We start from the raw sequence: 24,718 nt of genomic DNA, 5'->3' as shown, positions 1-24,718 counted from the left end.
TAAAGAATTTTGGATAGGCTAAAATGAAAAGATATTTCATCTTAGTAAGTGGCTTGAATTATTTTGACCAAAATCTTAAGAACAGATCTATTCCAACTAAAATGCAACCCAAATAATGAGTCAAACATGATCCCCCTCTTATATGTGTGAGAGAGAGAGAGAGCGCGTGCTTAGGGCAGCAGAAATGCATATAAAAGAAATGATCATATCTAATGTGTCATTCAAAATTCTTCAGTGATGAGCTTCCACAGACAGTTAATTAGGGATGAACAAAAACGGACAGTTGAAGTGTAACAATCAACACTTGGTACATAGTTAACTAAGAGAACAATGACTATAAACATTAATCAAGGCCGGAATCATCAAAGGGCATCTATAATAATGCTAGAATGCTTTCAAGATTGAGATTCAGAAAGAAAATGATAGTGGCAAAAACGGTTTTTTGAGGGAATGATGTCATTCAAAGTATGCTTCTATTAGAAATGGAATTAAGTACCTGTTATACAGATAGCAAAATACATTGAAAACCAAACCTCTACCACCTCACTTCTGTCTAGAACTTCCCCTGTCTTCATGGTTTGTCTCTGTAGAACCCCCTTCCAGCACCACTGACTATTTTGCTTCTCTCTAATCCTTTCTATCCAGTCTCCACCACCCCCTAGATCTCTCTCTATCAGGATTTACTACCTAAGAGAAACCAAGTTGGCAGAAGCACCAATACCAGTAGCTTGCATAAAAAGCCTACAGCTTCATTTTGAGTAAGTGTGTGATGTGAGAGAGCAGTAACCTGAGTTTTTTAGATTGTCTTAATGATATTCTAGAAGAAGAAAAAGGTACCAGTGTGTAAGCACTCATACCGTTTTTGTACATTTATTTTTCTGTGATCCTTTAAGTTCAAACTTCTATCTACATCTATATTCAAATCATTGGTTAAAGCTATGTAAAGGCTGTCCGTTGAAGAACTTTGTTCCACACCATAGTTGCCAAGGATATGCAACTAGAAATGGTTTGGAGAAGGGAATATATTTTGTTTTTTCTTTTCTATATAGCTGGTAAATTGAGCGTTAGATCTGAAAAAAAGTATTAAATAAATTCTGCAGGTTGAAAAACAAAGATCGGTAGGAGTTCTTCACCTCCTCAAATAGATTTAGACTCAAGATCTGATATTATTAATTAATGGAAAATTCACATTCAATCTCTTTGACCAGAAGAACTCAATGGTTCCTTAGGATAATGACTATTTCATACATTCTCCCCAATCAAATACAAGCAAGCCAGTTAGAGTGGCTTGCAAAACTTGGAAATGCAGACTTAACCATACTTGTAAAACTGATAACACTTTAAAGACTCATCAGCCTTCTAGAAAAGCACTTAATGAACATATAGACCCCACAAGGCCACAAGTGTCTAAACTGGAGTTAATTTTTTTTGGATAATTCGATAGTAAAAACGATAGGGGAGGGGGGATTTGAACCTTGGACATTTTGATTGGAACCAAAATTAGCTTTCTTGTACATAATGGAGCCAATACTCAGTCTAATGAACTATCAGTCTAGCATTTCAACAATGAAGCAAAGGTTATCCTACAACTTATCATTAAAGTACATCTTGAAAAAAGTTATTCCAAGCAAGCCTACTGCCAATCTTTTTTTTTACAAAGACCGACCCTTTGTGACAAGAAAATCGTGGATAAATCCACGAGTTGTTTAATAAGCAACATAGTTATGCCCATTGAAATGTAAATTTTTTTACAATACACAATTTAGCTCTGATAACATTCACAACCAAGAGGTTCAATTCCATCAAAGCTACATTGTTAGATAAGATTCCTACCCATCAACATTGTACAACATATCTTAGTCTTACATAGTACAAAACTACAAAATACATCATTACCATTACTACTTCCTAACAAACACAACAAAATACACACAAAGCAAACCAACATTCATAATAGTCATACATTTCCATGCCTTAGTCCTTACTTCTTCAAATCATCACCATCTTTCTCAACAACAACAACATCAAATTTCTCGTACCTGAAATCGCCAGGGTACACCGCAGACTTGGCCGTGAACACCGGGCTGCCGCTACGCACATTGCCGAAGATCATCCACATAAAAATCACCATAAACGCCACCAATGCCGCACACGCCGTCGCGAAAATCAGCTGGCCGATCATCCTCAACAGACAAAAACCCCTCTTCTCCGTCCTGACACTCTCACCATGCTCTTTCCCAACGTTCCGCGGATCCACCGGCATAGAATGCATCGAATTCCGAACCTTCCGAACCCTAAAACTCCATGAATACACACTACAGCTCTGCGTGGAATTCGAATTAAACGAAGTTATCCCTACGCGGACCTCCTCAGCTCCCCACATTTTGGCCAAATCGATCGCGTACGCGAGTACAGGATTGTTAGGCCTCGGATCTTCGAATTTACCTAACCTAACTTCAATTCTCTTCGAACTCGCTTCGTAATCGATCCACGATTTCAACCTTTCTCCACTGTTGAGCACCAAATTCAAAGCCGTAACATTGCTAACACTAACAGATTCAAAATCGTTCACGTTGATTCCCACATGATTGGCATTCAAATCACCTACATTAACGTCCATCCTGGTATCGAATTCAACCCCGAGAAACCGCGTCGCATCGGAAAGCACGAACGAGCCTCCACTCGGAACCAAAGCGAGAACGAGCCCGTCACCGTCGCCGGGAGAGATCGAGAAGGAGAACTCCGACGAAAACGACGTCGTCGGATCGGCGAACACGAGAGGATCCGCGTGCATTACCATTCCCGAGCTCGAGATCGAGGGGCGCGTGAGCCTCACGTAGGAGCCATCGTCGGCGAGCTCGGCGTCGCCGAAGAGGGCAGTTTTGGAATCGAAGTTAGGGTTATTTGTTAGGGTTTGAAATGAGAGAGTGGAAATGGAGTTTGAAATTAGGGTTAGGGCAAAGAGAATTACTGCGAGAGAAAATGAGGGGCGCCTGAAATTGAAAATCTCAGCCATCGTTTTGTGTTTTTTTTTTTTTGTTGGCTAAGCAAATGAGAAATGAATCGGCGAAGTGTGTGTTGGAGTGTGTTTTCAGTTTTGAGGCCTTTGAAGCTGGCGCGGAACTCAACGAGCAAAACAAACCGTTAAAAGACAAATTAAAATTATAGAAGTCCTAATATCCTACCTACATTTTATTTTTATTTTTTTGGAAAAAAATTTTGAATTTTTTTTTATTTATTTATAATGATTAAAGTTAACTAAGTAAGCAAATTACTTGGTTTTTACTTTTTAGAACAATTTTCTAAAAACAAAGTGGGGGTAAAGATAAAGGATACTTTTGAATATTTCTTGATGATGAAATTGATAATTGATAGATTATTTGCAAAATCATTTGAGGACACAAAATAATAATAATTTGCCAAAAATAAAATCACCCTTAATTTTTTTTTTAATTCAATTGTTATTTATTGGTAAGTATTGATGGTGATAAATTTAAACTTTCTTATTGTAAAAGTGACTAAATAAAGAATTTTGCTCTTCTCCCATTAAAAATTATCTCATTCCTTCTCATTTTATTGATGATGATAAATTAAAACTTTCTTCTTATAAAAGTAACTAAATAAAGAATCTTGCTCTCCTTCCATTAAAAATCCTCTCATTCCTTCTTATTTTTACTTGAATGAATGAAACATATATCAAATATAAAAATTTAAAGGAAAAAAACAAGGCATATAGATTTATTGTTAGAAACTTAGAATATCGTAAAAAAAAAAAAAAGTCACGTGAAATAATACTAGTAAATTACATTTTTGACGATATTTTTTTTGTTAGAATATATGTCTTTGTATTATAAATTATTACTCACGTTCTACAAGTTTATTTGTGTTTAGAGATTTTTTTTTAGTTCTAGATATATATATTTTTTTTCTTAAAAAAGCTGCATAGGTATGTATAGATTTATCCATTGAAAAAATTACATTCCATCTTATTAATTATACCCGAAGAATGTAAAGAGGGTAACAAATTAAATATATCCACATTGATATCTGATTTTATTGAAGTAAAATAAATGAATTGAAAAAAAAGTTTGGTTCTTTTTTTTTTTTTTTCGAGGAACAAAAGTTTGGTTCTTCGAGGATATGGGAGAGTGGTGTTTTGTTTTTAGGGTAGAAAACTATCCACCAAATTCATTACAAATACTGTCATGGTGAATTGGTGATAGCTTCAATCAATTTAAGAAGGGAGAAAAAGAGAACAGCCACCCACGGGCGCGCGCACACACACACACACAAAGTTAATAATGGGTTAGACCGACTTGGGCTTAAGCAGCTATTTGGACATAAGATATAGGCTTGGGCCTACTTGGGCTAAAACAGCTATTTGGACATTTTGGACATAAGACATAGGCTTCTGCCGACTTGGGCTAAAACAGCTATTTGGACATAAGATATAGGCTTGGGCCGACTTGGACCTTGGGCTAAAGTAGCTATTTGGACATAAGATATAGGCTTAGGCCGACTTGGGCTTAGGCCGACTTGGGCTAAAGCAGCTAATTGGACATAAGATATAGGCTTAGGCCGACTTGGGCTTAAGCAGCTATTTGGACCCCCGAAAGTGGATATGAGGGAAGAATCCTTATCTACTTATGCACTCTAATTTTTCAGTCCCATGGGTGAAGAAGATAGGGTTTGGTCATTAATGTAAGTAGAATGGAAGTGTAACCATATGGAGCAAAATTGAATGTGAAGTGGAGTGCAAATAATAAGAGTGTGAGAAATATCAACATTGAATAGGTTGGTGGGTGCATGATCGATGCATAAACAACGTGATAAAAGCGAGTCACCAAATGTTTTGTAAATCCTTTACAAGGATACAAAATTGTGTGAGAAGTGCACAAGGAAAAAAAAAAGTCAATAATTTAATTAGCTTTTGCTCATTTTGTTACTTTCCAGTGCAAGTGGGATCTAATTGATACTTCCTATGTCTAAGGGCACTCATTAATAGAAGCCAAATTATAAAACTAATTTTACAGCAAAATACTTATAAAATTACGTGAAAATTAATGTGATTAGTATCACTTTAACATTATAATAAACTAGCCTCTGAGCACACGCGTGCTCAGAGGCTCTTTCTGTTTTTTGGATAAAGATTAATAATTTGCATTCATTATAATTTGAGATTACTACATTTTCCAATCACAAAAAAAATCTAGGGGTGTGATGAAAAATAATTTGAGAGTATTACATTCTCCAATCACAAAAAAACCTAAGGGTGTGATAAAAAAAAAATCACTTAAAACATATAATATTCATCACACACCTAGGTTTTATTTATTTATTATTATTTTTTTTTGTGATTGGAAAATGTAGTAATCTCAAATTATAATAGTTGCAAATTATTAACTTTTACCCCAAAAAATAGAAGAGTCTTTGAGCACGCAAAACGCGTGTGCTTAAAGGCTAGTTTTCCCAATAACAAAGAGTACGTAATTAGTGTTTATTTTTAGACTATCAAAATAAATAATAAAAAATTTACATCAAGTGAAAATGTATAATATGATTTTGTAATTATAATCAGTTTAAAATAGTGTGTGCAAATGTTTATGGAATCTATTATTAAGAAGTTAATGGATCAATGTAAGGAATTTGAAATATTTACATTAAAAGAAATTGTATATAAATTCGCTACATTAGAAACATTGTAAAAAAAATCATATCCAAACTATGCAAGCGATGGTGAAAAAGTTGGTGTAGCAATATCTTTTGTTCCCCATTCCAATTGCTTTCCAGTTGCATTTGCCATTAACCTATTTTCACATTGTAAAATGTATTACTTTTTTGTTACAAATAGGAACTTTATAACATATACAACATTATGATAACATGTTATAAAACAAAAACAAAAAACATTATGATAACTTAAATTCAAATCAAGCATATGCTCATTGAGTTTAAGTTTTTAAGGGGAGGTTGAGTGGTGTTTGACATTGTTGACCCTAATTCTAAGAGGAGTTACTAATTATTTTTTTAGGGTATTTTGGAACAAAATAAAAGTCCAGTCTAAGAAAGATAATTTTGAAAAAAGAGATGAATGTGAGATTTTTTAAAACATGATTTCAATAATTGTATTTGAAAGTAGTACCTGATTTTATTTTTTCAAACAAATAAAAAGGATAAATGTGCATTTCTTTGTTTAAGAGATAGGAAATAATTGTAATTTATTTTTTGAACATGAAGTAGTATTTGAAAAGATTGGGATAAAGATAAGTATTTTTTTTTTTAAATAAATAAATAAAACCACTCTCCCACTAAATCATGTTTTCAAAACAACCCTAATTTTCAAAACAAAAACCCACGGTAAGTTGAATAATTTTTTTTTTTGTTTAAAAAAAAAAAACCTATCCCTATCCCACGGTAACCTACATCAATAATTCTATCCAAAACAAAACTCATTGTATGTACAGAATAAAAATGAACGTGAAAAGAAATATAACAAAACAAAAAAACCTAATCATTAGGATATCTGTTTTGGAAAGAAAATAAAAAAGCTAAATTTTAGAGAAATTAAAATGATCAACGTGGAGATTGGTGTGATCCCTATCCTTATCTCATGGCAACCTACATCAATAATTCTATAAAAAAAAAAAAAAATTCATCCTTACGTAATGAAAAAGAACATGAAAATATATAGCAAAACAAAAAAACCTCATCCTTACCGGATGAACCAGACTATGAAAAAATATTTTTAAAAAAACGAAATAGAACGTGAAAAGAAACTGAAAAAAGAAACCTAAATTTAAGGATTTCTGTTGTTGAAAGTATTAAAAAAAAAAAGTCTAAATGTAGAAAAAAAAAAGGCAAATTAGTATGACATTATGATAAAAAATTGTTAGGATTTAAAAAAATCTGTTAGTAGAGTACCTTAAGAATCGTAGAGGATCTGAAGAGAAGTTTATCTATAACTAATTGATGTTTATCACTTTGTTTTAAATTTAATTATTTTTGTTTAAGATTAAAAAAAAAAAAAACAAACAAAAAAAAAAAAAAAAAAACCGTGATTTTGATATGAGAATTTTTTTTTGACATTTTTTCTTTATTTTCTTTAAAGTAATCCAACATACTTCCCTATACAAAAAATGAGTAACCGAACAATTAAGAGTATTTGCGTTTAAAAAAAGAAAAAAGAAAAAGAAAAAAGATAGAAAGGAAGGACTAAGGAGTAACTGAATATAAATAGAATATACCTTTCAAATAGGGAAGACGAGATTTAGAAGAAAAAGAAACGTAAAATTCCAAGTAGTCTAATCCTCTAAAAACGTAAATTCTTATTAAAAAAAAAAAAAAAAAGCCAAAAGAGAGTTTGCAAAAAGAATATTGAAAGAGCCTTACCAATATCCTTTCTCAAGAAACCAGTTCAATCACAAATCCTCTTATTTCAAGTTTCTATGTTAGCCATGGCCCACAGGTAATAATAAACCGTCAAACACCTTTGAATCCATAATCACATTCACCCACGGGTAAGTACTTGGCAGCCATGGCAAGTAAAAACTCAAAGAAAGTCAATGATAAATAAAAGAAAATAAAGATTAATTTGCAAAAAATAGAACCTGAAAAGCTGTTGGAGCCTTTGATAAAGTTTGTTTAAATTGTTTAGAAACCAAATCTAAAAGTAGAAGAAGAAGAAAGAAGAGCATGTAGAGCTAAACTGAATGTTTTCAATCTAAAGAAGAATGAGAGAAACTGGCAAAGTGTACGTGAGTTTATGAGTTTTAAAGTATAGGAATTTTAATTTACATATTTATTCTCGTTAGTTGAAAATTTATAAGTGAGTATAATGAGAGTATTTTAGACATGAAAATTAAAGAATCCAAACAGGAAAACCCCTCAAATAATAGTATAGATAAAATTCTAAATTATGTTTTTGTAATTATCATACATCAATTTGTAAAATTTAATCCACTCCTTAAAATTTCTTCAATTTTAAATCAAACTAGTCACAGACCTACGCAATGCATGGGATGGTTATAATTTTTTGTGTTGAAATAAGACTGCATAATGCAATTCCAGTATGGATTGGAGTAACAAATATATACTAATTATAAATTAAAAAAACACACTGAAAATTAAGCAACAATTTATTTTTTTTTTTCCATTTCATCATTTGTTTTGTAAACTCAATAATTATTTCAACAATTTCTTTTATACCTACTGTAGGGACACGATACGCAACGAACCACAACAGTGTTGGGTCCGCACGCGAAAAGGCCCAGACAATATCATTTGTAGAGAGTGGGTTCGAAAGGCTAGGCCTTGGTTACCCGGCGGTGGGTTTTTTTGTGGTGTCCATATGTGTTTAAGGTGTTTTCACCCCTGGAGTCTTTCTCTTGGAGGTGGACTGGGAGGCCTTCCTTTTTGGCCATTTTTTCTCCCCCCTTCTCCAGATTTTTTACTTTTTCTTTTATACTAGCCTGCGTTCGCTTTCCTTCGTCCACGTGTAGGGTCGACTTTTCCAAGACTGATACTTGTCCCGTCAGTCCAAACCCAAAGTCGTTGGGGGTGGTTGATAAAGCTGAAGAATTCGGCTCTGTTAGGTGCAGAGCCTTGTATGGGAAGGGTCGTAAGGGCAGCTTTTCCTAGATATTTTAGATTTTCTTTCAAGTTTGTCCCTATACCGTTTTTGCCCCTATTCTCTGTGGAACTTTGGGTCAGCCGAGGACTGGATTGTCCTCGGCTGCTTCTCCGGGCCATTTTGTGCTTTACATTATTGAGTTTGGACTATAGCCTTCTTTGGCTTGGGCCTTAGGACTCCCCATGAATAAGTGGGTCTGGCCCATAAGTTATTGGGCCCCACAATAGCCCCTCAAAATCCTGCTGCCTAACCTCCTAGTAGGAGAGGGGGATTTTGGTAGTACCGAGCCCTTGTTATGGCTAATTTAATTCAGCCTTTTACTGACGTTGGCGATTCTCCACCTGCCCAGGAAATGTACCGGTCTACGAGATGTTCCTCTTAATTTACTTACGATACGATCATGCCGTTTGGTTATCCGAAGCGCGTCTTTAATAGTTTCCCTTCACGAGACCTCTCAGATTTAATGGTTACTGATGGTGTGGGGAAGCGGAACAGGCATATTCTTGTCTGCAGACTTCCTTGGAGATCTGAACACATTTAGTACCCTCCTCTTCGTCCCTTATATAAAGAGAAAAGACGAGAGTTGTTTCTCCCATACATGAATCCCTTTAATCCCCCAGAAATCTGAAATCCTTAGATTCCTCCCAGAGTTTACTTTTACCCTCTGATTATACCTCAACCTGTAATACGTACACCATAATCATAAGCAATGAAGAAGCCATTCCCCTCCCAAAAACACCATGTTCTAACAAAGCTCGAAATGACTCGGTCAGGGCAAGGATGGCAGAGACTCAAGATTTGCCTCACCTTCCTTTCAGCCAAAATCCGAAGCAGGGACTCGTCACGTCTCACTTTCGGCGTGACTGAGCCGAGGACACCCATTATCAGTACCACCCGCTCTCTCATGAGCATATCTAACATGGCACCCGTGCGCTAGGAGTCAGGACTGGGGCAGGGACTAAGTTCCCCTGCTTCTTCTTCTCTTCGTTCACTGGCGCCTCCTTTTGCCTCTCTTTCTTCTTCTTTCCACCACCAGATCCATCCTGGTGCTTTTCCTTCTCCCTCTTTTGCTCCTTTTTCTTTCTTTTCATCTCTTCCCTCTTCTTCTCCTCCTTTTCATTCATCTCCTCCATCTTCCTCATTCATCTCCTCCATCTTTTTCTAGAGAAGGTCCTTCTCTCAATATGGGCAATACTGAGGTAGAGTTTGGAGGGACTTCGGAGACGAGTTTAAAAGACACCCGACCGTTTACTTATCTGCATTGCTGATGTTTTTTTTTTTTTTTTTTATTTTTTTTTATTTTTTTATATATGGTTTCGGCAGTTCACCTTTTGTATAGGCTTGTTTAAGCCCATCTTTGTACGTTGTAATACACCTTTATATTAATAAAAATTGCTATCATTTTGCTTCGCATGTTGTATCTCTATGTTTACGAAATGATAACGCAACGCATAGACATGCAATCTTGTAAATTGTTTTTGCTTTTAAACCGTGACCGACATCTAAGACCGAAGTTCCGGTTAATAAAAAGATCTTGCCCGAATCGACCGGGCACAACACCGCCGACCTTAGAGTACAGTACTTGGCTCCTTAGCCCCTTATCGAAGAGAAAGGCGTTTTTACGAATTTGCAAGTGCTGTTCGGCACAATAATATAGCATTTGAATCAATGACAACTAGGGCCAAAATACTTGCTAAGAAAAAGATGTCACCATAACTTTAATAGAATTGTTTGGCACAACAATGTCGACCTGTGAAGAACGATACTTACCCCAAAACTAGCCGAGATGAGAACTGGATGCTCAATGCGGTGTAGGAAGTAACCATCCGAAGACATATCACCCGCAAAATGAACAGTCCCCTTAGGCTACTGAATAGTGGGGCGTTTCGCCATCTTCTTGACACTCTTATTGGCCTTAACCTTTTACAGTATTTGAGCCGAGGACTTTCCCCATCCAAGTAGTTGGTTTCCCTATAGGCTTGAGTCCGAGGACCTCTCAACGCCTTGGTTCTGTCCAAAACCTGGTTTTGTCATCCAAGTAGTTGGTTTCCCCATAGGCTTGAGTCCGAGGACCATGCAATGCCTTGGTTCTGCCCCTGAACTCAGTTTCTCCCTTTTCTCAGGTACTTCGTGAGGTGCCGAGCAGGAGGTTGTCCTCGGCAATGGCTATTCCTCGACGTGGGCCGTAGCCCCTGGGCTCCCATGCAGAACGGGCCTGGCCCATAAGTTATTGGGCCCCACAATATCGGATTAAAAGGCATTCTTGTATTCTTTGGTCACGCGGTCCCCTTTGACGTCCCAGTGTTCGAGATGCGCCTTCACGAGAATCCTTTAATCTCATGGTTGCAGGTGGCGTTGGGGATTGAGCCGGAGCCATTTTGTCTGTAGCGTTCCTTGGGACACTACGTGAATTAAATGCCACTTCCTTATCTTTTTAAATAAATAGGAGAGGAAGTTGCTTTACCTACACACAAATCCTTCAGTTTCCTCCTAAACCATAATCCCTAAGCCATAATTACAACTCTCCTATCCGGTGCTATCTTCCCTTAGTATAACATGTTTGAGGCGCGGGTTGGGGTGAAGGAACTCCCTCCGCCACAGCGGCGCCGGGTCCTTACGAGATTCAAGGTAGTATGGTCTGGGCATGGGGGGCACAGATTCAAGAAAATACTTCGTCTTGACGAATGGAGAAATGGTGTTTCTCCTTCTTTTAGTCAAAATCCGAAGCAGGTTCTGTTCACGCCAGATTTTTGGTGTGTCAGAAGAAAGATTCTCCGCCATCAGCGCCGTCTGCCTTGTCGCAGGCAAATTTTGGGGTAGGCTCCTTAACTTCCGGCTCCCTGCACCTTTCCTTCAACGATGTGAGCCTCAAGTTGGGTTACCTGCACCTTTTCTTCGGCTGCGCTAGCCTGAAGCTGGGCTCTCTCTGCACCTTTTCTTTGATGGTGCAGGCCCCAAGCTGGGTTCTTTTGCCGCCTGAGTTATGGGCATGTAAAAGTATTGAGGAAGAACAAGGTCTTGAAGCAGCAGCCAATCTCTCCTCTGTGCCACCTCCTCGGTTTTATCTTATTCTCTTGTACCTTTTTTTGCAATTATGTAGTTAGCTTTAGAAGCCAACCTCTCTTCTGTGCTGCCTCCTCGGCTTTATCTTATTCTCTTGTACCTTTCTTTTCGATTATGTAGTTAGCTTTGATATAAGCTGATTCCAGCTTTTCATTGTACGCTGTACTATTTCTTTGTTTTAGTAAAAAGGGAAATTTATTTACTTGTTTTGAATACTTTTCTTTTTGCAACACTAATTTGTGAATGGGTGTGTTCCATGTGTGTTTTTCTTCAATGATACTTAGAGCAGGAAAACTTGAAACATAATCCAACTAATTCTGATTTACCGACACTACCAGGCATTGTAACGATAATTCATAGTAAGTTAAACTTAGGAAACTAACCGAGGTAACAGTTGAATATTCTGTAATAAGTGCGAGAATACCGTCCGAGAATGATAATCTCTAAATAATTCATCCGAGGAGGTGACTGAGCAGTAGGGAACTCCGATTGTATTTTAGGCAACATATTGCTCTATATTGCATCGATCCCTTTGGTGCTGAAGATCCGAGAGCAGACTTGAGAATCCTCGCAATTTAGGAATTAACCCAATTGTTAGTGGAGAGTTTTTCTCGGATAGATCCTAAGGTCCATGTAATGTAGTTTTTCCTTGTAAGTAGTTGGTCTTCCCAGGGGCTTGAGTCCGAGGACCATACAAGGCCTTGGTTCTGTCCAAAACTTGTAGTTTTTGTTGTAAGTAGTTGGTTTCCCTAGAGGCTTGAGTCCGAGGACCATGCAAGGCCTTGGTTCTGTCCAAAACTTGTATTTTGTTGTAAGTAGTTGGTTTCCCCAGAGGCTTGAGTCCGAGGACCATGCAAGGCCTTGGTTCTGTCCAAAACTTGTATTTCCGTTGTAAGTAGTTGGTTTCCCCAGAGGCTTGAGTCCGAGGACCATGCAAGGCCTTGGTTCTGTCCAAAACTTGTATTTTGTTGTAAGTAGTTGGTTTCCCCAGAGGCTTGAGTCCGAGGACCATACAAGGCCTTGGTTTTGTCCAAAACTTGTGTTTTCGTTATAAATAATTGGTTTCCCCAGAATCATGAGTCCGAGGACCATGCAAGGCCTTGGTTCTGTCCAAAACTTGTATTTTCGTTGTAAGTAGTTGGTTTCCCCAGAGGCTTGAGTCCGAGGACCATGCAAGGCCTTGGTTCTGTCCAAAACTTGTGTTTCCGTTGTAAGTAGTTGGTTTCCCCAGAGGCTTGAGTCCGAGGACCATGCAAGGCCTTGATTCTGTCCAAAACTTGTATTTTTTTGTTGTAAGTAGTTGGTTTCCCCAGAGACTTGAGTCCGAGGACCATACAAGGCCTTGGTTCTGTCAAAAACTTGTATTTTGTTGTAAGTAGTTGGTTTCCCCAGAGGCTTGAGTCCGAGGACCATACAAGGCCTTAGTTCTGTCCAAAACTTGTATTTTGTTGTAAGTAGTTGGTTTCCCCAGAGGCTTGAGTCCGAGGACCATGCAAGGCCTTGGTTCTGTCCAAAACTTGTATTTTCGTTGTAAGTAGTTGGTTTCCCCAGAAGCTTGAGTCTGAGGACCATGCAAGGCCTTAGTTCTGTCAAAAACTTGTGTTTCCGTTGTAAGTAGTTGGTTTCCCCAGAGGCTTGAGTCCGAGGACCATGCAAGGCCTTGGTTCTGTCCAAAACTTGTATTTCCGTTGTAAGTAGTTGGTTTCCCCAGAGGCTTGAGTCCGAGGACCATGCAAGGCCTTGGTTCTGTCCAAAACTTGTGTTTCCGTTGTAAGTAGTTGGTTTCCCCAGAGGCTTGAGTCCGAGGACCATGCAAGGCCTTGGTTCTGTCCAAAACTTGTATTTTGTTGTAAGTAGTTGGTTTCTCCAGAGGCTTGAGTCCGAGGACCATACAAGGCCTTGGTTCTGTCCAAAACTTGTAGTTGTTCATTTATTTATTTATTTTCTAAAGGTTAGCTCCTCGAATAGGGTGGAGGAAGTCAGCTTGATGTTTGAAGCCCCTAGACTTGTCCACGCCATGGGCACTGCGAGGCGTAGCCCCTAGTGGGAACTTTATGTTGGAACAACAACAGTATGTCGCCGGTCATAAAGGCATACTCATAGACTCTTGCTCAACAAAAGCCTAACTCCACTGTCGCCAGAGCCAACGCGCAAGCCTTCCCCACAGACGGCGCCAATTGTAGGGACACGATACGCAACGAACCACAACAGTGTTGGGTCCGCACGCGAAAAGGCCCAGACAATATCATTTGTAGAGAGTGGGTTCGAAAGGCTAGGCCTTGGTTACCCGGCGGTGGGTTTTTTTGTGGTGTCCATATGTGTTTAAGGTGTTTTCACCCCTGGAGTCTTTCTCCTGGAGGTGGACTGGGAGGCCTTCCTTTTTGGCCATTTTTTCTCCCCCCTTCTCCAGATTTTTTACTTTTTCTTTTATACTAGCCTGCGTTCGCTTTCCTTTGTCCACATGTAGGGTCGACCTTTCCAAGATTGATACTTGCCCCGTCAGTCCAAACCCAAAGTCGTTGGGGGTGGTTGATAAAGCTGAAGAATTCGGCTCTGTTAGGTGCAAAGCCTTGTATGGGAAGGGTCGTAAGGGCAGCCTTTCCTAGATATTTTAGATTTTCTTTCAAGTTTGTCCCTATACCGTTTTTGCCCCTATTCTCGATGGAACTTTGGGTCAGCCGAGGACTAGATTGTCCTCGGCTGCTTCTCCGGGCCATTTTGTGCTTTACATTATTGAGTTTGGACTATAGCCTTCTTTGGCTTGGGCCTTAGGACTCCCCATGAATAAGTGGGCCTGGCCCATAAGTTATTGGGCCCCACACCTACCTTCAAATCTGGTCCAACAGGTCCAAAAATTGCTCAATACACTTTAATATATTATACTTTCCATATCTATAGGCTTGGATATTATCTTTTCATTCAACAAGGATTTTTGATGGCTAAAAGGCTGCATTTGGCACAACTTCATTTGGATATTAGTATCCAACTTATATCAAAGAATTGATATTGAACTTAATATCATAAATCTTCAAATTTTTTATCCCTTTATTAAAAAAAATCACAGCTGGCCTTCAAATTCAAATTATATCATATCAAAACACTAAAATTGTATAAATCACTCAAAAACTAAAATACTAATATTAATACTAGTATTAGCTAAGGGGAGGAAAAAACACAGAAAAAATAATATCACAAATCATTAAATTAAAAATAGTAATATTACTTTTGTCATTTATATTTTTTAATAAAATTGGATTTAGAATTGGTATTCTCAACCTAAACATATATTTTCCTATTTTTAAGTAAGTGCACCAAAATAGACCGAAGTGAACCAAATTGGACCGAAATGGGCTGAGTTGGACTGAAGTAGATTGGAATGGACTGAACTAGACCGAATTAGACCTAATTTGACTGAAGTGGACGGAACTAGACCGAAATGAATGGAATTAGACTGAAATGAACCGAACTAGACCGTATTGGACTAAATGGACCGAATTTGACCCAATTAGACTGAATTGGACTAAATAGACTAAATGAGACCTAAATGGACCGCATGGACTAAATAAACTGAATTTGACCTAATTGGACTGAAGCAGACCGAACTAGATGGAAATGGACAGAATTAGACCGAACTAGACCTAATTGGACTTATTTAGACCGAATTGAACAGAATTGGACTGAACTGGACAAAATTAGACCAAACTAGACCGAAGTGGACCAAATCATCAGCCACATCACAAATTTTTTTATATTAATTTGTTCCTCTAATTTTTTTTAATAATATTAAATATATTATCTGATTAAATTTACACATTTATCTTGAATGATTTTTTTTTTCTAATAATATCTTGTATGGTTTTAACTCTACATGTATTTTGTCTTTACATATTCTCTACTTTAATTTAGAAAGAATTCTTTCCATGTTTCTAATTTTCTTTATTATTCTTACTTCAATTCATTGTTCATAATTTTTTTAATATCATAAAAAATTAGAGAAAAAAAATCAATAAAAATGATCTTTAACTTTTAGATATTATATAAATATAGATGTAACATGCAAGTCGATGTTGATCCATGTTGCATCACTCTTTTGTTTATACAATACAATGATACTACTCTTGTCTTCAAGTCTCACCCCCGCATTATTGTAGAGTTTTGTTCTTCCTAGCTGGATGGCCACGGCCCTGGTTCCATTGGGAACTAAAATAAACAAATTAAAAAAGCACCAAAACACTTAAAAGAAAAAAGAAGCACCAAAACAAAATTTAATTATACCAAATGATAGATGGAGTTAGATGTGGAAAAAGTTTAGAAGTTCTAGAAACCATGGGGATCTCAATCTTGGAAATCTTTACAGACTACATAATGATGCTTGGTGGGGCTTCATTAGGTCTGACCATGGGCGTGGATGTTGCTCCCACAAAATCATATCATCATCTTCCTTTAAAGAAGGCAATATACGGTAGCCCAAAGTTTAGTCAAATACACCATAATGGAGCAGAGCACTCTATGTAGATTGTGTTGCATCTTAAAAAAAAAAAAAAAAAAATACTCCTTTGACCGTACATTTATTTATCCTTTTGATTATCACACCGACAAATGGTGCCTTCACCATGAAATTGGGGATTATTGTTGCACCAACTCCCCAACATTTTTGTGTGGCCGCCTAGCCTTTGTCTAATTGAAATAGCTATAGCGGTACAACAAATCATCATTATAAGGTAGTCTTTGCATACTATTGGCTCCAATTGATCGAGATAATTGGAAAATCTAATTCGGAATTCTCACTGACATGGCTGTCTTTTCGTAATGACAATACATTGCCTCAATCTCTATAGTACTAGTGTAACAGTATCCTTTGGCAAATTTGGTTGCGTTATGAACATAGCTTTTTAGATATCTTCAACTTTTGTACATTTCAATCAAATCCTACAAATAAAGTACGGGCCTCCGCAAAAAATGAAAAGTTAAAAAAAAAAAAAAAATCAAATCCCTTAAACTTTCATACATGGGTACAAATTGAATTTCACTAAGTGCCATTTTAATTTTTAAACAAAGAGCATAAGGGCTGGGGGTGGGGGTAGGTGGTTTGAATTTGGATACAGGTCAAGGGTTTTTTGTCCCCAGGCAAGGAGCATCCAATCCTTTCGTAGACAAAGAAAAGATTGTATATTTGGTCTTTTTTTGCAATTTGTGTCCTTGTAAATGCCTATGTACTCCAAGAGGGAGACATTTGGACTCCATATTTCAGATTTGAAGAAATTTGTTCATTCTAGTGTCCAAAAATTCTTCACTTTGAGCCTAGGATTCCATTTTCATGTACCATACTATCATTTAAATTCCATATAATTTGATTGAAGAATTGACTCCACTAGACCATTTCACCCCATTCTCCATATATTTAACATGCTTTTTAAGTCGATTGTTGATAGATTATGGGGCTTTAAACAATTCAAATCATTCGCAAACAACTCAAACTTGACTCGAAAGAAAACTTGTTTAAGTTTTTAAACTCGATTCAGGATAAAAACAAATTAAATAAACTAATCTTAAAGCCTGTATTTAGACTTCATGCATTCTATTTGCTTAGGTAAATTGCCCATGCCCTATGTCCATGTTTTCTAACATCAAGCAACATTTACATTTACCGTATACCTAGATGAAACTTGAAAACCCTTTTCAGCGCATATAATTGGAACTAAAAATTGATGCAAAAGCCAAAAGTCTCTTGATCTACAGTTGGGAATGGAATGATGTTAAAGTTCGAGCCTTTCCTTTTTCAGTCTTAAGACTCTTATTAGCCTTCAATCAAGCCGTACGAGACGGAACTCTGATTTCACATGTTCCAATCGTGGCACAGGCACGCACAGCTTCCTAGCCGCCCTAAAAAGGCTAATAAAACTCACAAGAATTAGTCAATTTAGTTCAGCTTTTATGTTTTCAAACTTGCTTTATTGTTGCATTTTGCAATTACAGATCAAAAGGTGCAATCAGCAATGCATAAACGTGTAAAATCACTATAGAGGGTCAATAAGTTCCATTTTGTAAGACCTAAGAAATGCCAAATGGATGCTATTGTGTTGAGCAGATCAAAAATACCTATTAGGGCCCCACTTTCAATTAATTTATGTTAATTAATTGAAAATCTATTTATCTAACTAAGCTGATTAGAGTGACCTTGACCTAAACAATAGTTTTATAACCAGACCTTTTTTGTGAATAAAAATTAGATTAAGGAAAAGAAGAAAAGATTAAAACGAAGAAAAAAAACAAGAGAGTTCACACTTGACACCAACTCTACCTAGAGGACAAAAAAATGGGGTTTAATCCCTCCAAATCACAAAACAGACTTCATTTTTCAATATTGTGGAACATAAAATTGGCTATGACCTATATGAGTTACAAACTAACCATCAGAGAATTTAAGAAGGTCTATAATTTCCAAATTGAGATGCTTAATTGACTAGTGAGGCTGGAAAGAAGAATCGTGTTCTTATATCTCATCGATGTCGCTTTTGAAACTAACGTGTTTGGTCGAGGTATTTTAGGAATGATGGAAAATAGAAGAGAAAAAAAAGAAGAAGTCATTTTCTCTTATTGGTAAGGGAAGAAAATAGGATCGAAAAAGTTTTTTCTTTGGATCCACAAGTTTTTTCTCTACAAAATAGGGAGAAAACATGAGGAAAGTAAAATATCAAGATTATTCCCACTTTTCTATCATTCTACTTTTGATAATACGGGCATAATAGTAGTTAATTTTCTATTCTTCCATTTTCTCTACCAAACACATGGTAGAATAGATAAAAAAAATTTATCCTTCCACTTAATTTTTTATCCTCCCAACCAAATAGAGCATAAGTGTGCCACACTTGCTTTAGCTTTAAGCAGTTCTTATTCTTCAACAACTTTAGTTGCTTTTTACAAATCACTGTAATACGGGATTTCTCTAGTTCAGTGAGGAGAGTACAAATTCTAATTATGATATTCACTTATCAAGAATATCATAATTATTTTATTTATTGACAAAAGACTTTAACAGTAAAACTAAATAGAACTCATGAGTTTATAGAAAAGTTGGAGCTTGATTGAAAGTTGAATGAAGCAAGTTGAATTATGCAATATAGTTTGAAGATATGCTTTAGCTCAACTCATGCTAGAAACAAAATTAAACAAATCAATTTTGAATTTATGGTTTTTGGTTTGGCTGGTGTAAATCACTTCCCTACTAGAGTACTTGTAAACTTACAAAAAAAAATTTCCCAATGCCCTAAATTCCCTTACCAGGATATTCCTAAATTTACCTTTATGTTCATTTCTGTTGAAATTCCAATTGCCCATAATTGGAACTAAAAATTGATGCAGAAACCTATTAAAATACAATTGGAAAATAATTGTTTGAGTGTTGCCTTTTCTAGTTTTAATGCGTGTTTGGGATGGTCTATTTTTATTGGTTTATTTTGTTTAAAAACACAAGTTAACTAAAGTATAATTGCACTCTTTTTCATTCCATTCCATGAACTGTAGGGTTATAAATGTACCAAGTCGATCATGAACAACTCAGACTCAGCTCGATAAAAAGCTTGTTCATGTTTGTTTGTTTATAAATAATCCAAGCTTGAGCCTTAGTTTTAGGCTCATTTAATAAACAAGCCGAGTCCAAGCAAAAAAATTTGTTCACAAACAAGATCGTGAGCTATTAGGCTTGATACACAACAATTCAAGCATAGACTCATTTATAAGTTTATATGTGTTAGCTAAATATACTCATTACACATATCTTAATAATGATATGGCCAACATGAGACCACTACCTATATTACCTTAATTTTTTCCTTTTCTTTAAACTGATCAAGAACTACTTTAGACTATAATTACATTTAAAAATAAATAAATAATTAAGTAGGTCACATATGATCATTTCCTATCAATCATTAAAAGTAAAGTTATGAAACATGTTAGTATTTTCTCATTCATAGTAGTTATAAACATGTGCTTTTTTAGTCCTTCACCATCTAACATGAATGTAAAAATTGTATTTTAAACAATTGCTGAAGCTATAAACAATGAATAATGAATGAATGAATTTAATTATGTTAATTATTAATTTGAATAATAGCTAATCATAAGTAAGAATAGATGCATGATAAAATGAGTATACTACTTTCTTTTTTCTTAATTTGAGAGATTTAAACATTTAATAATGTAATTTTTTTAGATCTCAAGCTCAAAACTCAACCTGAGCTCGAGTTTGAGCTTGATATTAAGCTTGAGTTTGGCTTGGCTAATTAATCAAGTCAAACCAAGTCAAGTTCAAGTTTTTTGGCTTTCCCACAAACTCAAGCTCAAACACTATTTTTAGGCTTGTCACAAGCTCAAGCCAAACTCGAACTTTTGATTTTTCCTAGCTAGCCATACTTGAACATGCACTACTCGATAAAGTTCGGCTCGTTTACAGCCCTAATGAACTGTATAAATGTAATAGTATTGAAAGCTAATGGTAATAAAGTCCTACAACAGTATTCTACAACTAGACTCTGCTAGTGGAGGATATTCTTCAAAGAATAAGACTTAGGTACAGTACTTAGGTGCTGTTCCTTAGATTCCCCTCTTGAGATTCTGTCATGTGTATTTTTTCTCATAGAAAGAAAGTGTATTTTTTAGTTAAATAGCCACATAACTGAATTTTAAGAGAGGAACCTAAATAACAGCACTTAAAGTACTTTACCTAAGTTTTGTCCTACTTCAAACTCCTTAAAAACTCAGCATGTTCGCACTGTTACTTGACCCAGTGCATCATCTCTGCCACTTGAGCTTCTTGTAAGGGAGGAACTGTTGGCTTGCTTGAACTCATAATTGCACTTTTTTTTGGCATAAACTCATAATTGCACTTAGAAATTGAGAAATTTTGAACTTCAAAACATAAGCTGGCCGATAAGCATTTATAGCATTCAATAATGCCTAGGAGACGGAAGTATATGCTTTCACGTGTTCTACAGCATTAAAACAGTCGTATATGAACAAACTTATTAGCCAAGCTAGATTATCAGTTTCTCACTCATCATCAAAGGTTCAAACAGGCAAAATATAAACTTCTCAAACGTAAGATTTAAATAAATACTAGGGCCACCGCTATATTAGGTGTAGCTGTTTTATAAGCAAAAAAAAAGTCACTACTCAATTTATATTATTGTTAATAGTAGCACAAGTGGGTTTCAACTAGCACTGATAATATTTTTTGTCGTAGAATAAAAAAATCTGAAATTCACACCCTGACCTCCCCATAAAACCAACTGGTATCTTAATATGATAATAAACCACGCAGTGGATCCAAAAAAAATAAGTGGCATTATCTAGATTTCAGATTTCTGAGGTTATACTGCTTTGTGGTCCACTATGGCAGGAATTTAAGTTTAGCACAAAAAGCCCACTGAAAGCAGTTTTGTCATCAAACTGTAAGGTTCCTCAATCAACAAGAGCTTTGGCTGTATATTCTCATATAATTTTGCCTGCACTAAGCTGTGGTTCTTCATTACGATCATGATCATCACATGGCCCCTGAACTGGGTATCGGTTTATTATTCATCAAGAGAGATATAATAAAGCATTGCCTAAAGTAAGTAAGAAAACTGATAGAGAATGTGGAAGATTATTAGGGGCCATGTGAGAAAAGAAATCATTTGGCATGAGAGTCATGGAATGTTGGGATCATGTGCTGAGAACCTGAGACCGATACTAAAAAGAAACTTTATTTCAAAGTTAGAGCAATGTTTTAAAACCCTTTTTTAAGGTCTCATCACATGTAAATGATTCCTTTGCCTTTAAGACACTCGATGTGAGGCCCCCAGAGTGGAACCAAAAAAAAAAAAAAAGGTCCTTAAATATCATCTTTCACCGCCTTGGATTCTAATTAAAGTCCCTTCAAAGCATGTGATTTGGGCTCTTTGACTCAGGGCCACCACAGGTGTGGCAATGCTAGTTGTTCTATTGCCTTTCACCCAAGTTTTCTGGGGACTTGTTTGGACAAGCAGAAAATAATGTTTGTGGCCAGAAACTACAAAACTAATAGGTAGTTGATGAATTGTTAAATCATTTTCCAGGGTAAAAGGTTACTTTTCCAAAAGGTGAAATCAAAATGTTGGAAGTATGTAATGATCAAAAAGTTACTAAAATAAGGTATAGATTGTCAGTTAGGATATCAGAAATTTAAGTCTTTACTACCTGTCACTGTTTTATTTGCTTGCAGTGGTTGCTAATAGCTAGCTTCCACTTATCTGTTAGATCATTATAACGTGAAAAGGACCAGTACAGTTTGTGAAAGCCAATATATGTCCAATTTATCAGCAAAAAAAGAGAGACAATATATGTCCATATAAAATATCAGCAAAAGTAAATTATTTTCCTTCTTCTTCACCCCCCCCCCCAAAGAAAAAGGGTTACAGTTTAACTGTTAATTTTTTTTCCCCATCAACCAATAGATTTGATTCTATGGTGCCCTTTTATAATAATATATTAAAGCTTTGCTGCAAGATAAGATAAAACATAAAAGTACCTATTAAGCTATTACTTGTATATGAATGGAAGACCATGTGTTTGTGTGAAATAGATTTAGAAAATCTTCAACTAGTTTAAACAAAGTTATTGCTTCTCACTTTCATGTTCCTTGGAGAAAAGCAACACAAACTGCATATAGATTAGATCTATAAAATTAACTGCAAAAGATCTTCCAGTTGCACCCAAGATAAGTTACTGTATGCAAGAAAAACATGTTATTTAATTAAAATTAAGAAATAAATATTTCTTTGGCTTTTTAGTTTTAACTTATGATAATGAGGGAAAGACTACACACGCACATATACCAACATTAAAAATAAGAAATATCACATTAGTCACAGCTGTAACTTGTAAACAACAATAGTGAGAGGAAGGAATGAACTCTTGGACTTGGGAACGTATCTGGGAGTGGATCTCCGTTTTCTAGGGTTGAGCCATAACCTCAAGAATCAGATCCAATATGCCCATATTATATTTTTGGGACTTGAATTTATGACTTTCATACAAATAAGAAAACAAACCATGAATGAGGCTATACATGTTGAAAAGAAGAAAGAATCTTTACCATGAGATGCAATATATTACAATTGCGATTTTTCAGAAAAATATATACTTTGGTATAGGTAATTTAAAAAGAAAACAAAATGATACGAGTACAAAATTACAAATTATAAAATTCATGCAAGGTGGGGGTTTCTTGGTTAAAAAAACTAAAGTGAGCAAGAGGGTTAGACTCATATACTCATATATAGAGTGAGAGTTATCAAAGACTTACTTGAACTAGAGGGGTTTGTAACTTTGTATGTGTTTGTGACAAGTTTATGAATACAAAGGCAAGCTAGTTGTTTCTCCGGCAGTTTGGTGTGAATGGCTGGAAAGGTCTTCTTCATGCATATATGATAGGAGGCTATGAAGCACAACTGAAAGTTAATTAGAAGCCACTATAGGAAGAATCCAAAGGGATAGCATGATCCAAAATCAAAGAGTTAGGATCAATGCGATCCCTTTGGATGCCTCCTCTAGTTGCAGTTGAAAACACCCAGAAACTTCTTTCCTCTTCAAACTTCTTTGTTTGTGTGTTTTTGTGTTGTAGTGGAAAGTGGTATGAGGGAGCCTTGAATATAAAAGAGACCAAGTGCTGTAACAGTGACTAAAATTTTCCTTTTTTTTTTTTTTTGAAAATACAATCCATAAATATTATAAATTTGTTTCGATTTACCAAATCATCAAAAATGTTTTTTCCAAAAGATATTTGTATGCTTGTAGGCCCCATTCTCTAACAAACCAGACATATGGAAAAGGTTTTACCAGTAGCGGGTCAGCTATCTTTTCTTAGAATTTCCCAACAAGTTGGGTAAGCTGTATTAATATACACTTTTGATACAATAGTTACTCTATAAGTATAAGTGTTTTTGAAGTGTGGGGGTAAAAATCGGGGTTCAAGTCTCCAGAAGGAAGCTTCACACATATATACACTTAAATTAGATTAGAGTAGAAATTCTATCTTATATATATATGAAAAAAAAATAGTATTATTGTTATTTTCCTTATTTTAATGAAGGCTTGCGCGGTCTAGTCCATGTTCCCTCTCACACACCAAACCTTTTTTCTAATATATGCTTATTTCATAAGGAATACATTCTCAACATTATATTAAGAGTAAATTGCAAATTACACCCTTAAAATTTGGAGGTGATTGAATTTTACACTTTAAAATTTTAGAATTTGGATTTTACCCTCTGAAGTATGGTGATATTTGGATTTTACACCATAATGTTTTAGAATTTAGATTTTACCCCTATATTTTAGATGTGTTTAGATTTTATTCCCTAAAATTTTTGGATGTTTAGGTTTTACACCCTAAAGTTTTAGAATTTGGGGGTGTAAAATCCATACAACTTAAACTTTAGAGGGTAAAATTCAAATTCTGAAACGTTAGAGTGTAAAATCCAAACAGCCCAAACTTCAAGAGGTAAAATCCAAATTTTAAAACTTTAGGGCGTAAAATCTAATCACCTCCAAACTTTAAGAGTGTAATTTGCAATTTACCCAAATTAATTTTATAATTTTTTTTGAGGGGGTATAGTATTTATATTAGTCATTGATATTATCATATGATTGATCCGGATGCATATATATATATATATATATAGAGTTGGGATCCGAAGTGGTACAATACAAGCTGTCCATAAGGCTTATATTAACGTGGTCAAAGGTGCATGTATAGTGTGGTTCTCTTGGGATACACAAGGCGGTTTAATCCCGCGGATATATGTACTTTTTATATATATAGTATTGAATAATCTTCAATCCCATTGGAGAATATGACTAAAATTTTCATTCAAAGTTTTATAAAGTGTGTATAACGGGCATATATAGCTTCATCATACCTCAAACTCAAGGATTCAAGGGTTTTGGGCTAAGAACATTATGATATTCAATGGTAGTATTTGGTCTCTTTTATGAGAAGAATCA

At 35.7% G+C, this 24,718-nt stretch overlaps 1 protein-coding gene across 1 annotated transcript; it reads right to left on the bottom strand.

The window, feature by feature from the left end:
- Window positions 1-1,797: 1,797 nt before the first annotated feature.
- LOC126697640 (L-type lectin-domain containing receptor kinase S.4-like) lies at window positions 1,798-3,144 on the bottom strand. The gene has a single exon (XM_050394708.1). The coding sequence runs from the start codon at window positions 3,014-3,016 to the stop codon at window positions 1,982-1,984; it is 1,035 nt and encodes a 344-aa protein (XP_050250665.1). The 5' UTR covers window positions 3,017-3,144; the 3' UTR covers window positions 1,798-1,981.
- Window positions 3,145-24,718: the final 21,574 nt, after the last annotated feature.

Source organism: Quercus robur, chromosome 8 (genome assembly GCF_932294415.1).
Source record: "Quercus robur chromosome 8, dhQueRobu3.1, whole genome shotgun sequence".
NCBI lineage: Eukaryota > Viridiplantae > Streptophyta > Magnoliopsida > Fagales > Fagaceae > Quercus > Quercus robur.
The sequence above is the reverse complement of the archived record's forward strand: the minus strand, read 5'-3'. Positions and strand labels throughout refer to the sequence as shown.

Coding starts and splice junctions, on each gene's coding strand:
- LOC126697640 (XM_050394708.1), bottom strand. CDS start 3,016: ATGGCTGAGATTTTCAATTTCAGGCGCCCCTCATTTTCTCTCGCAGTA.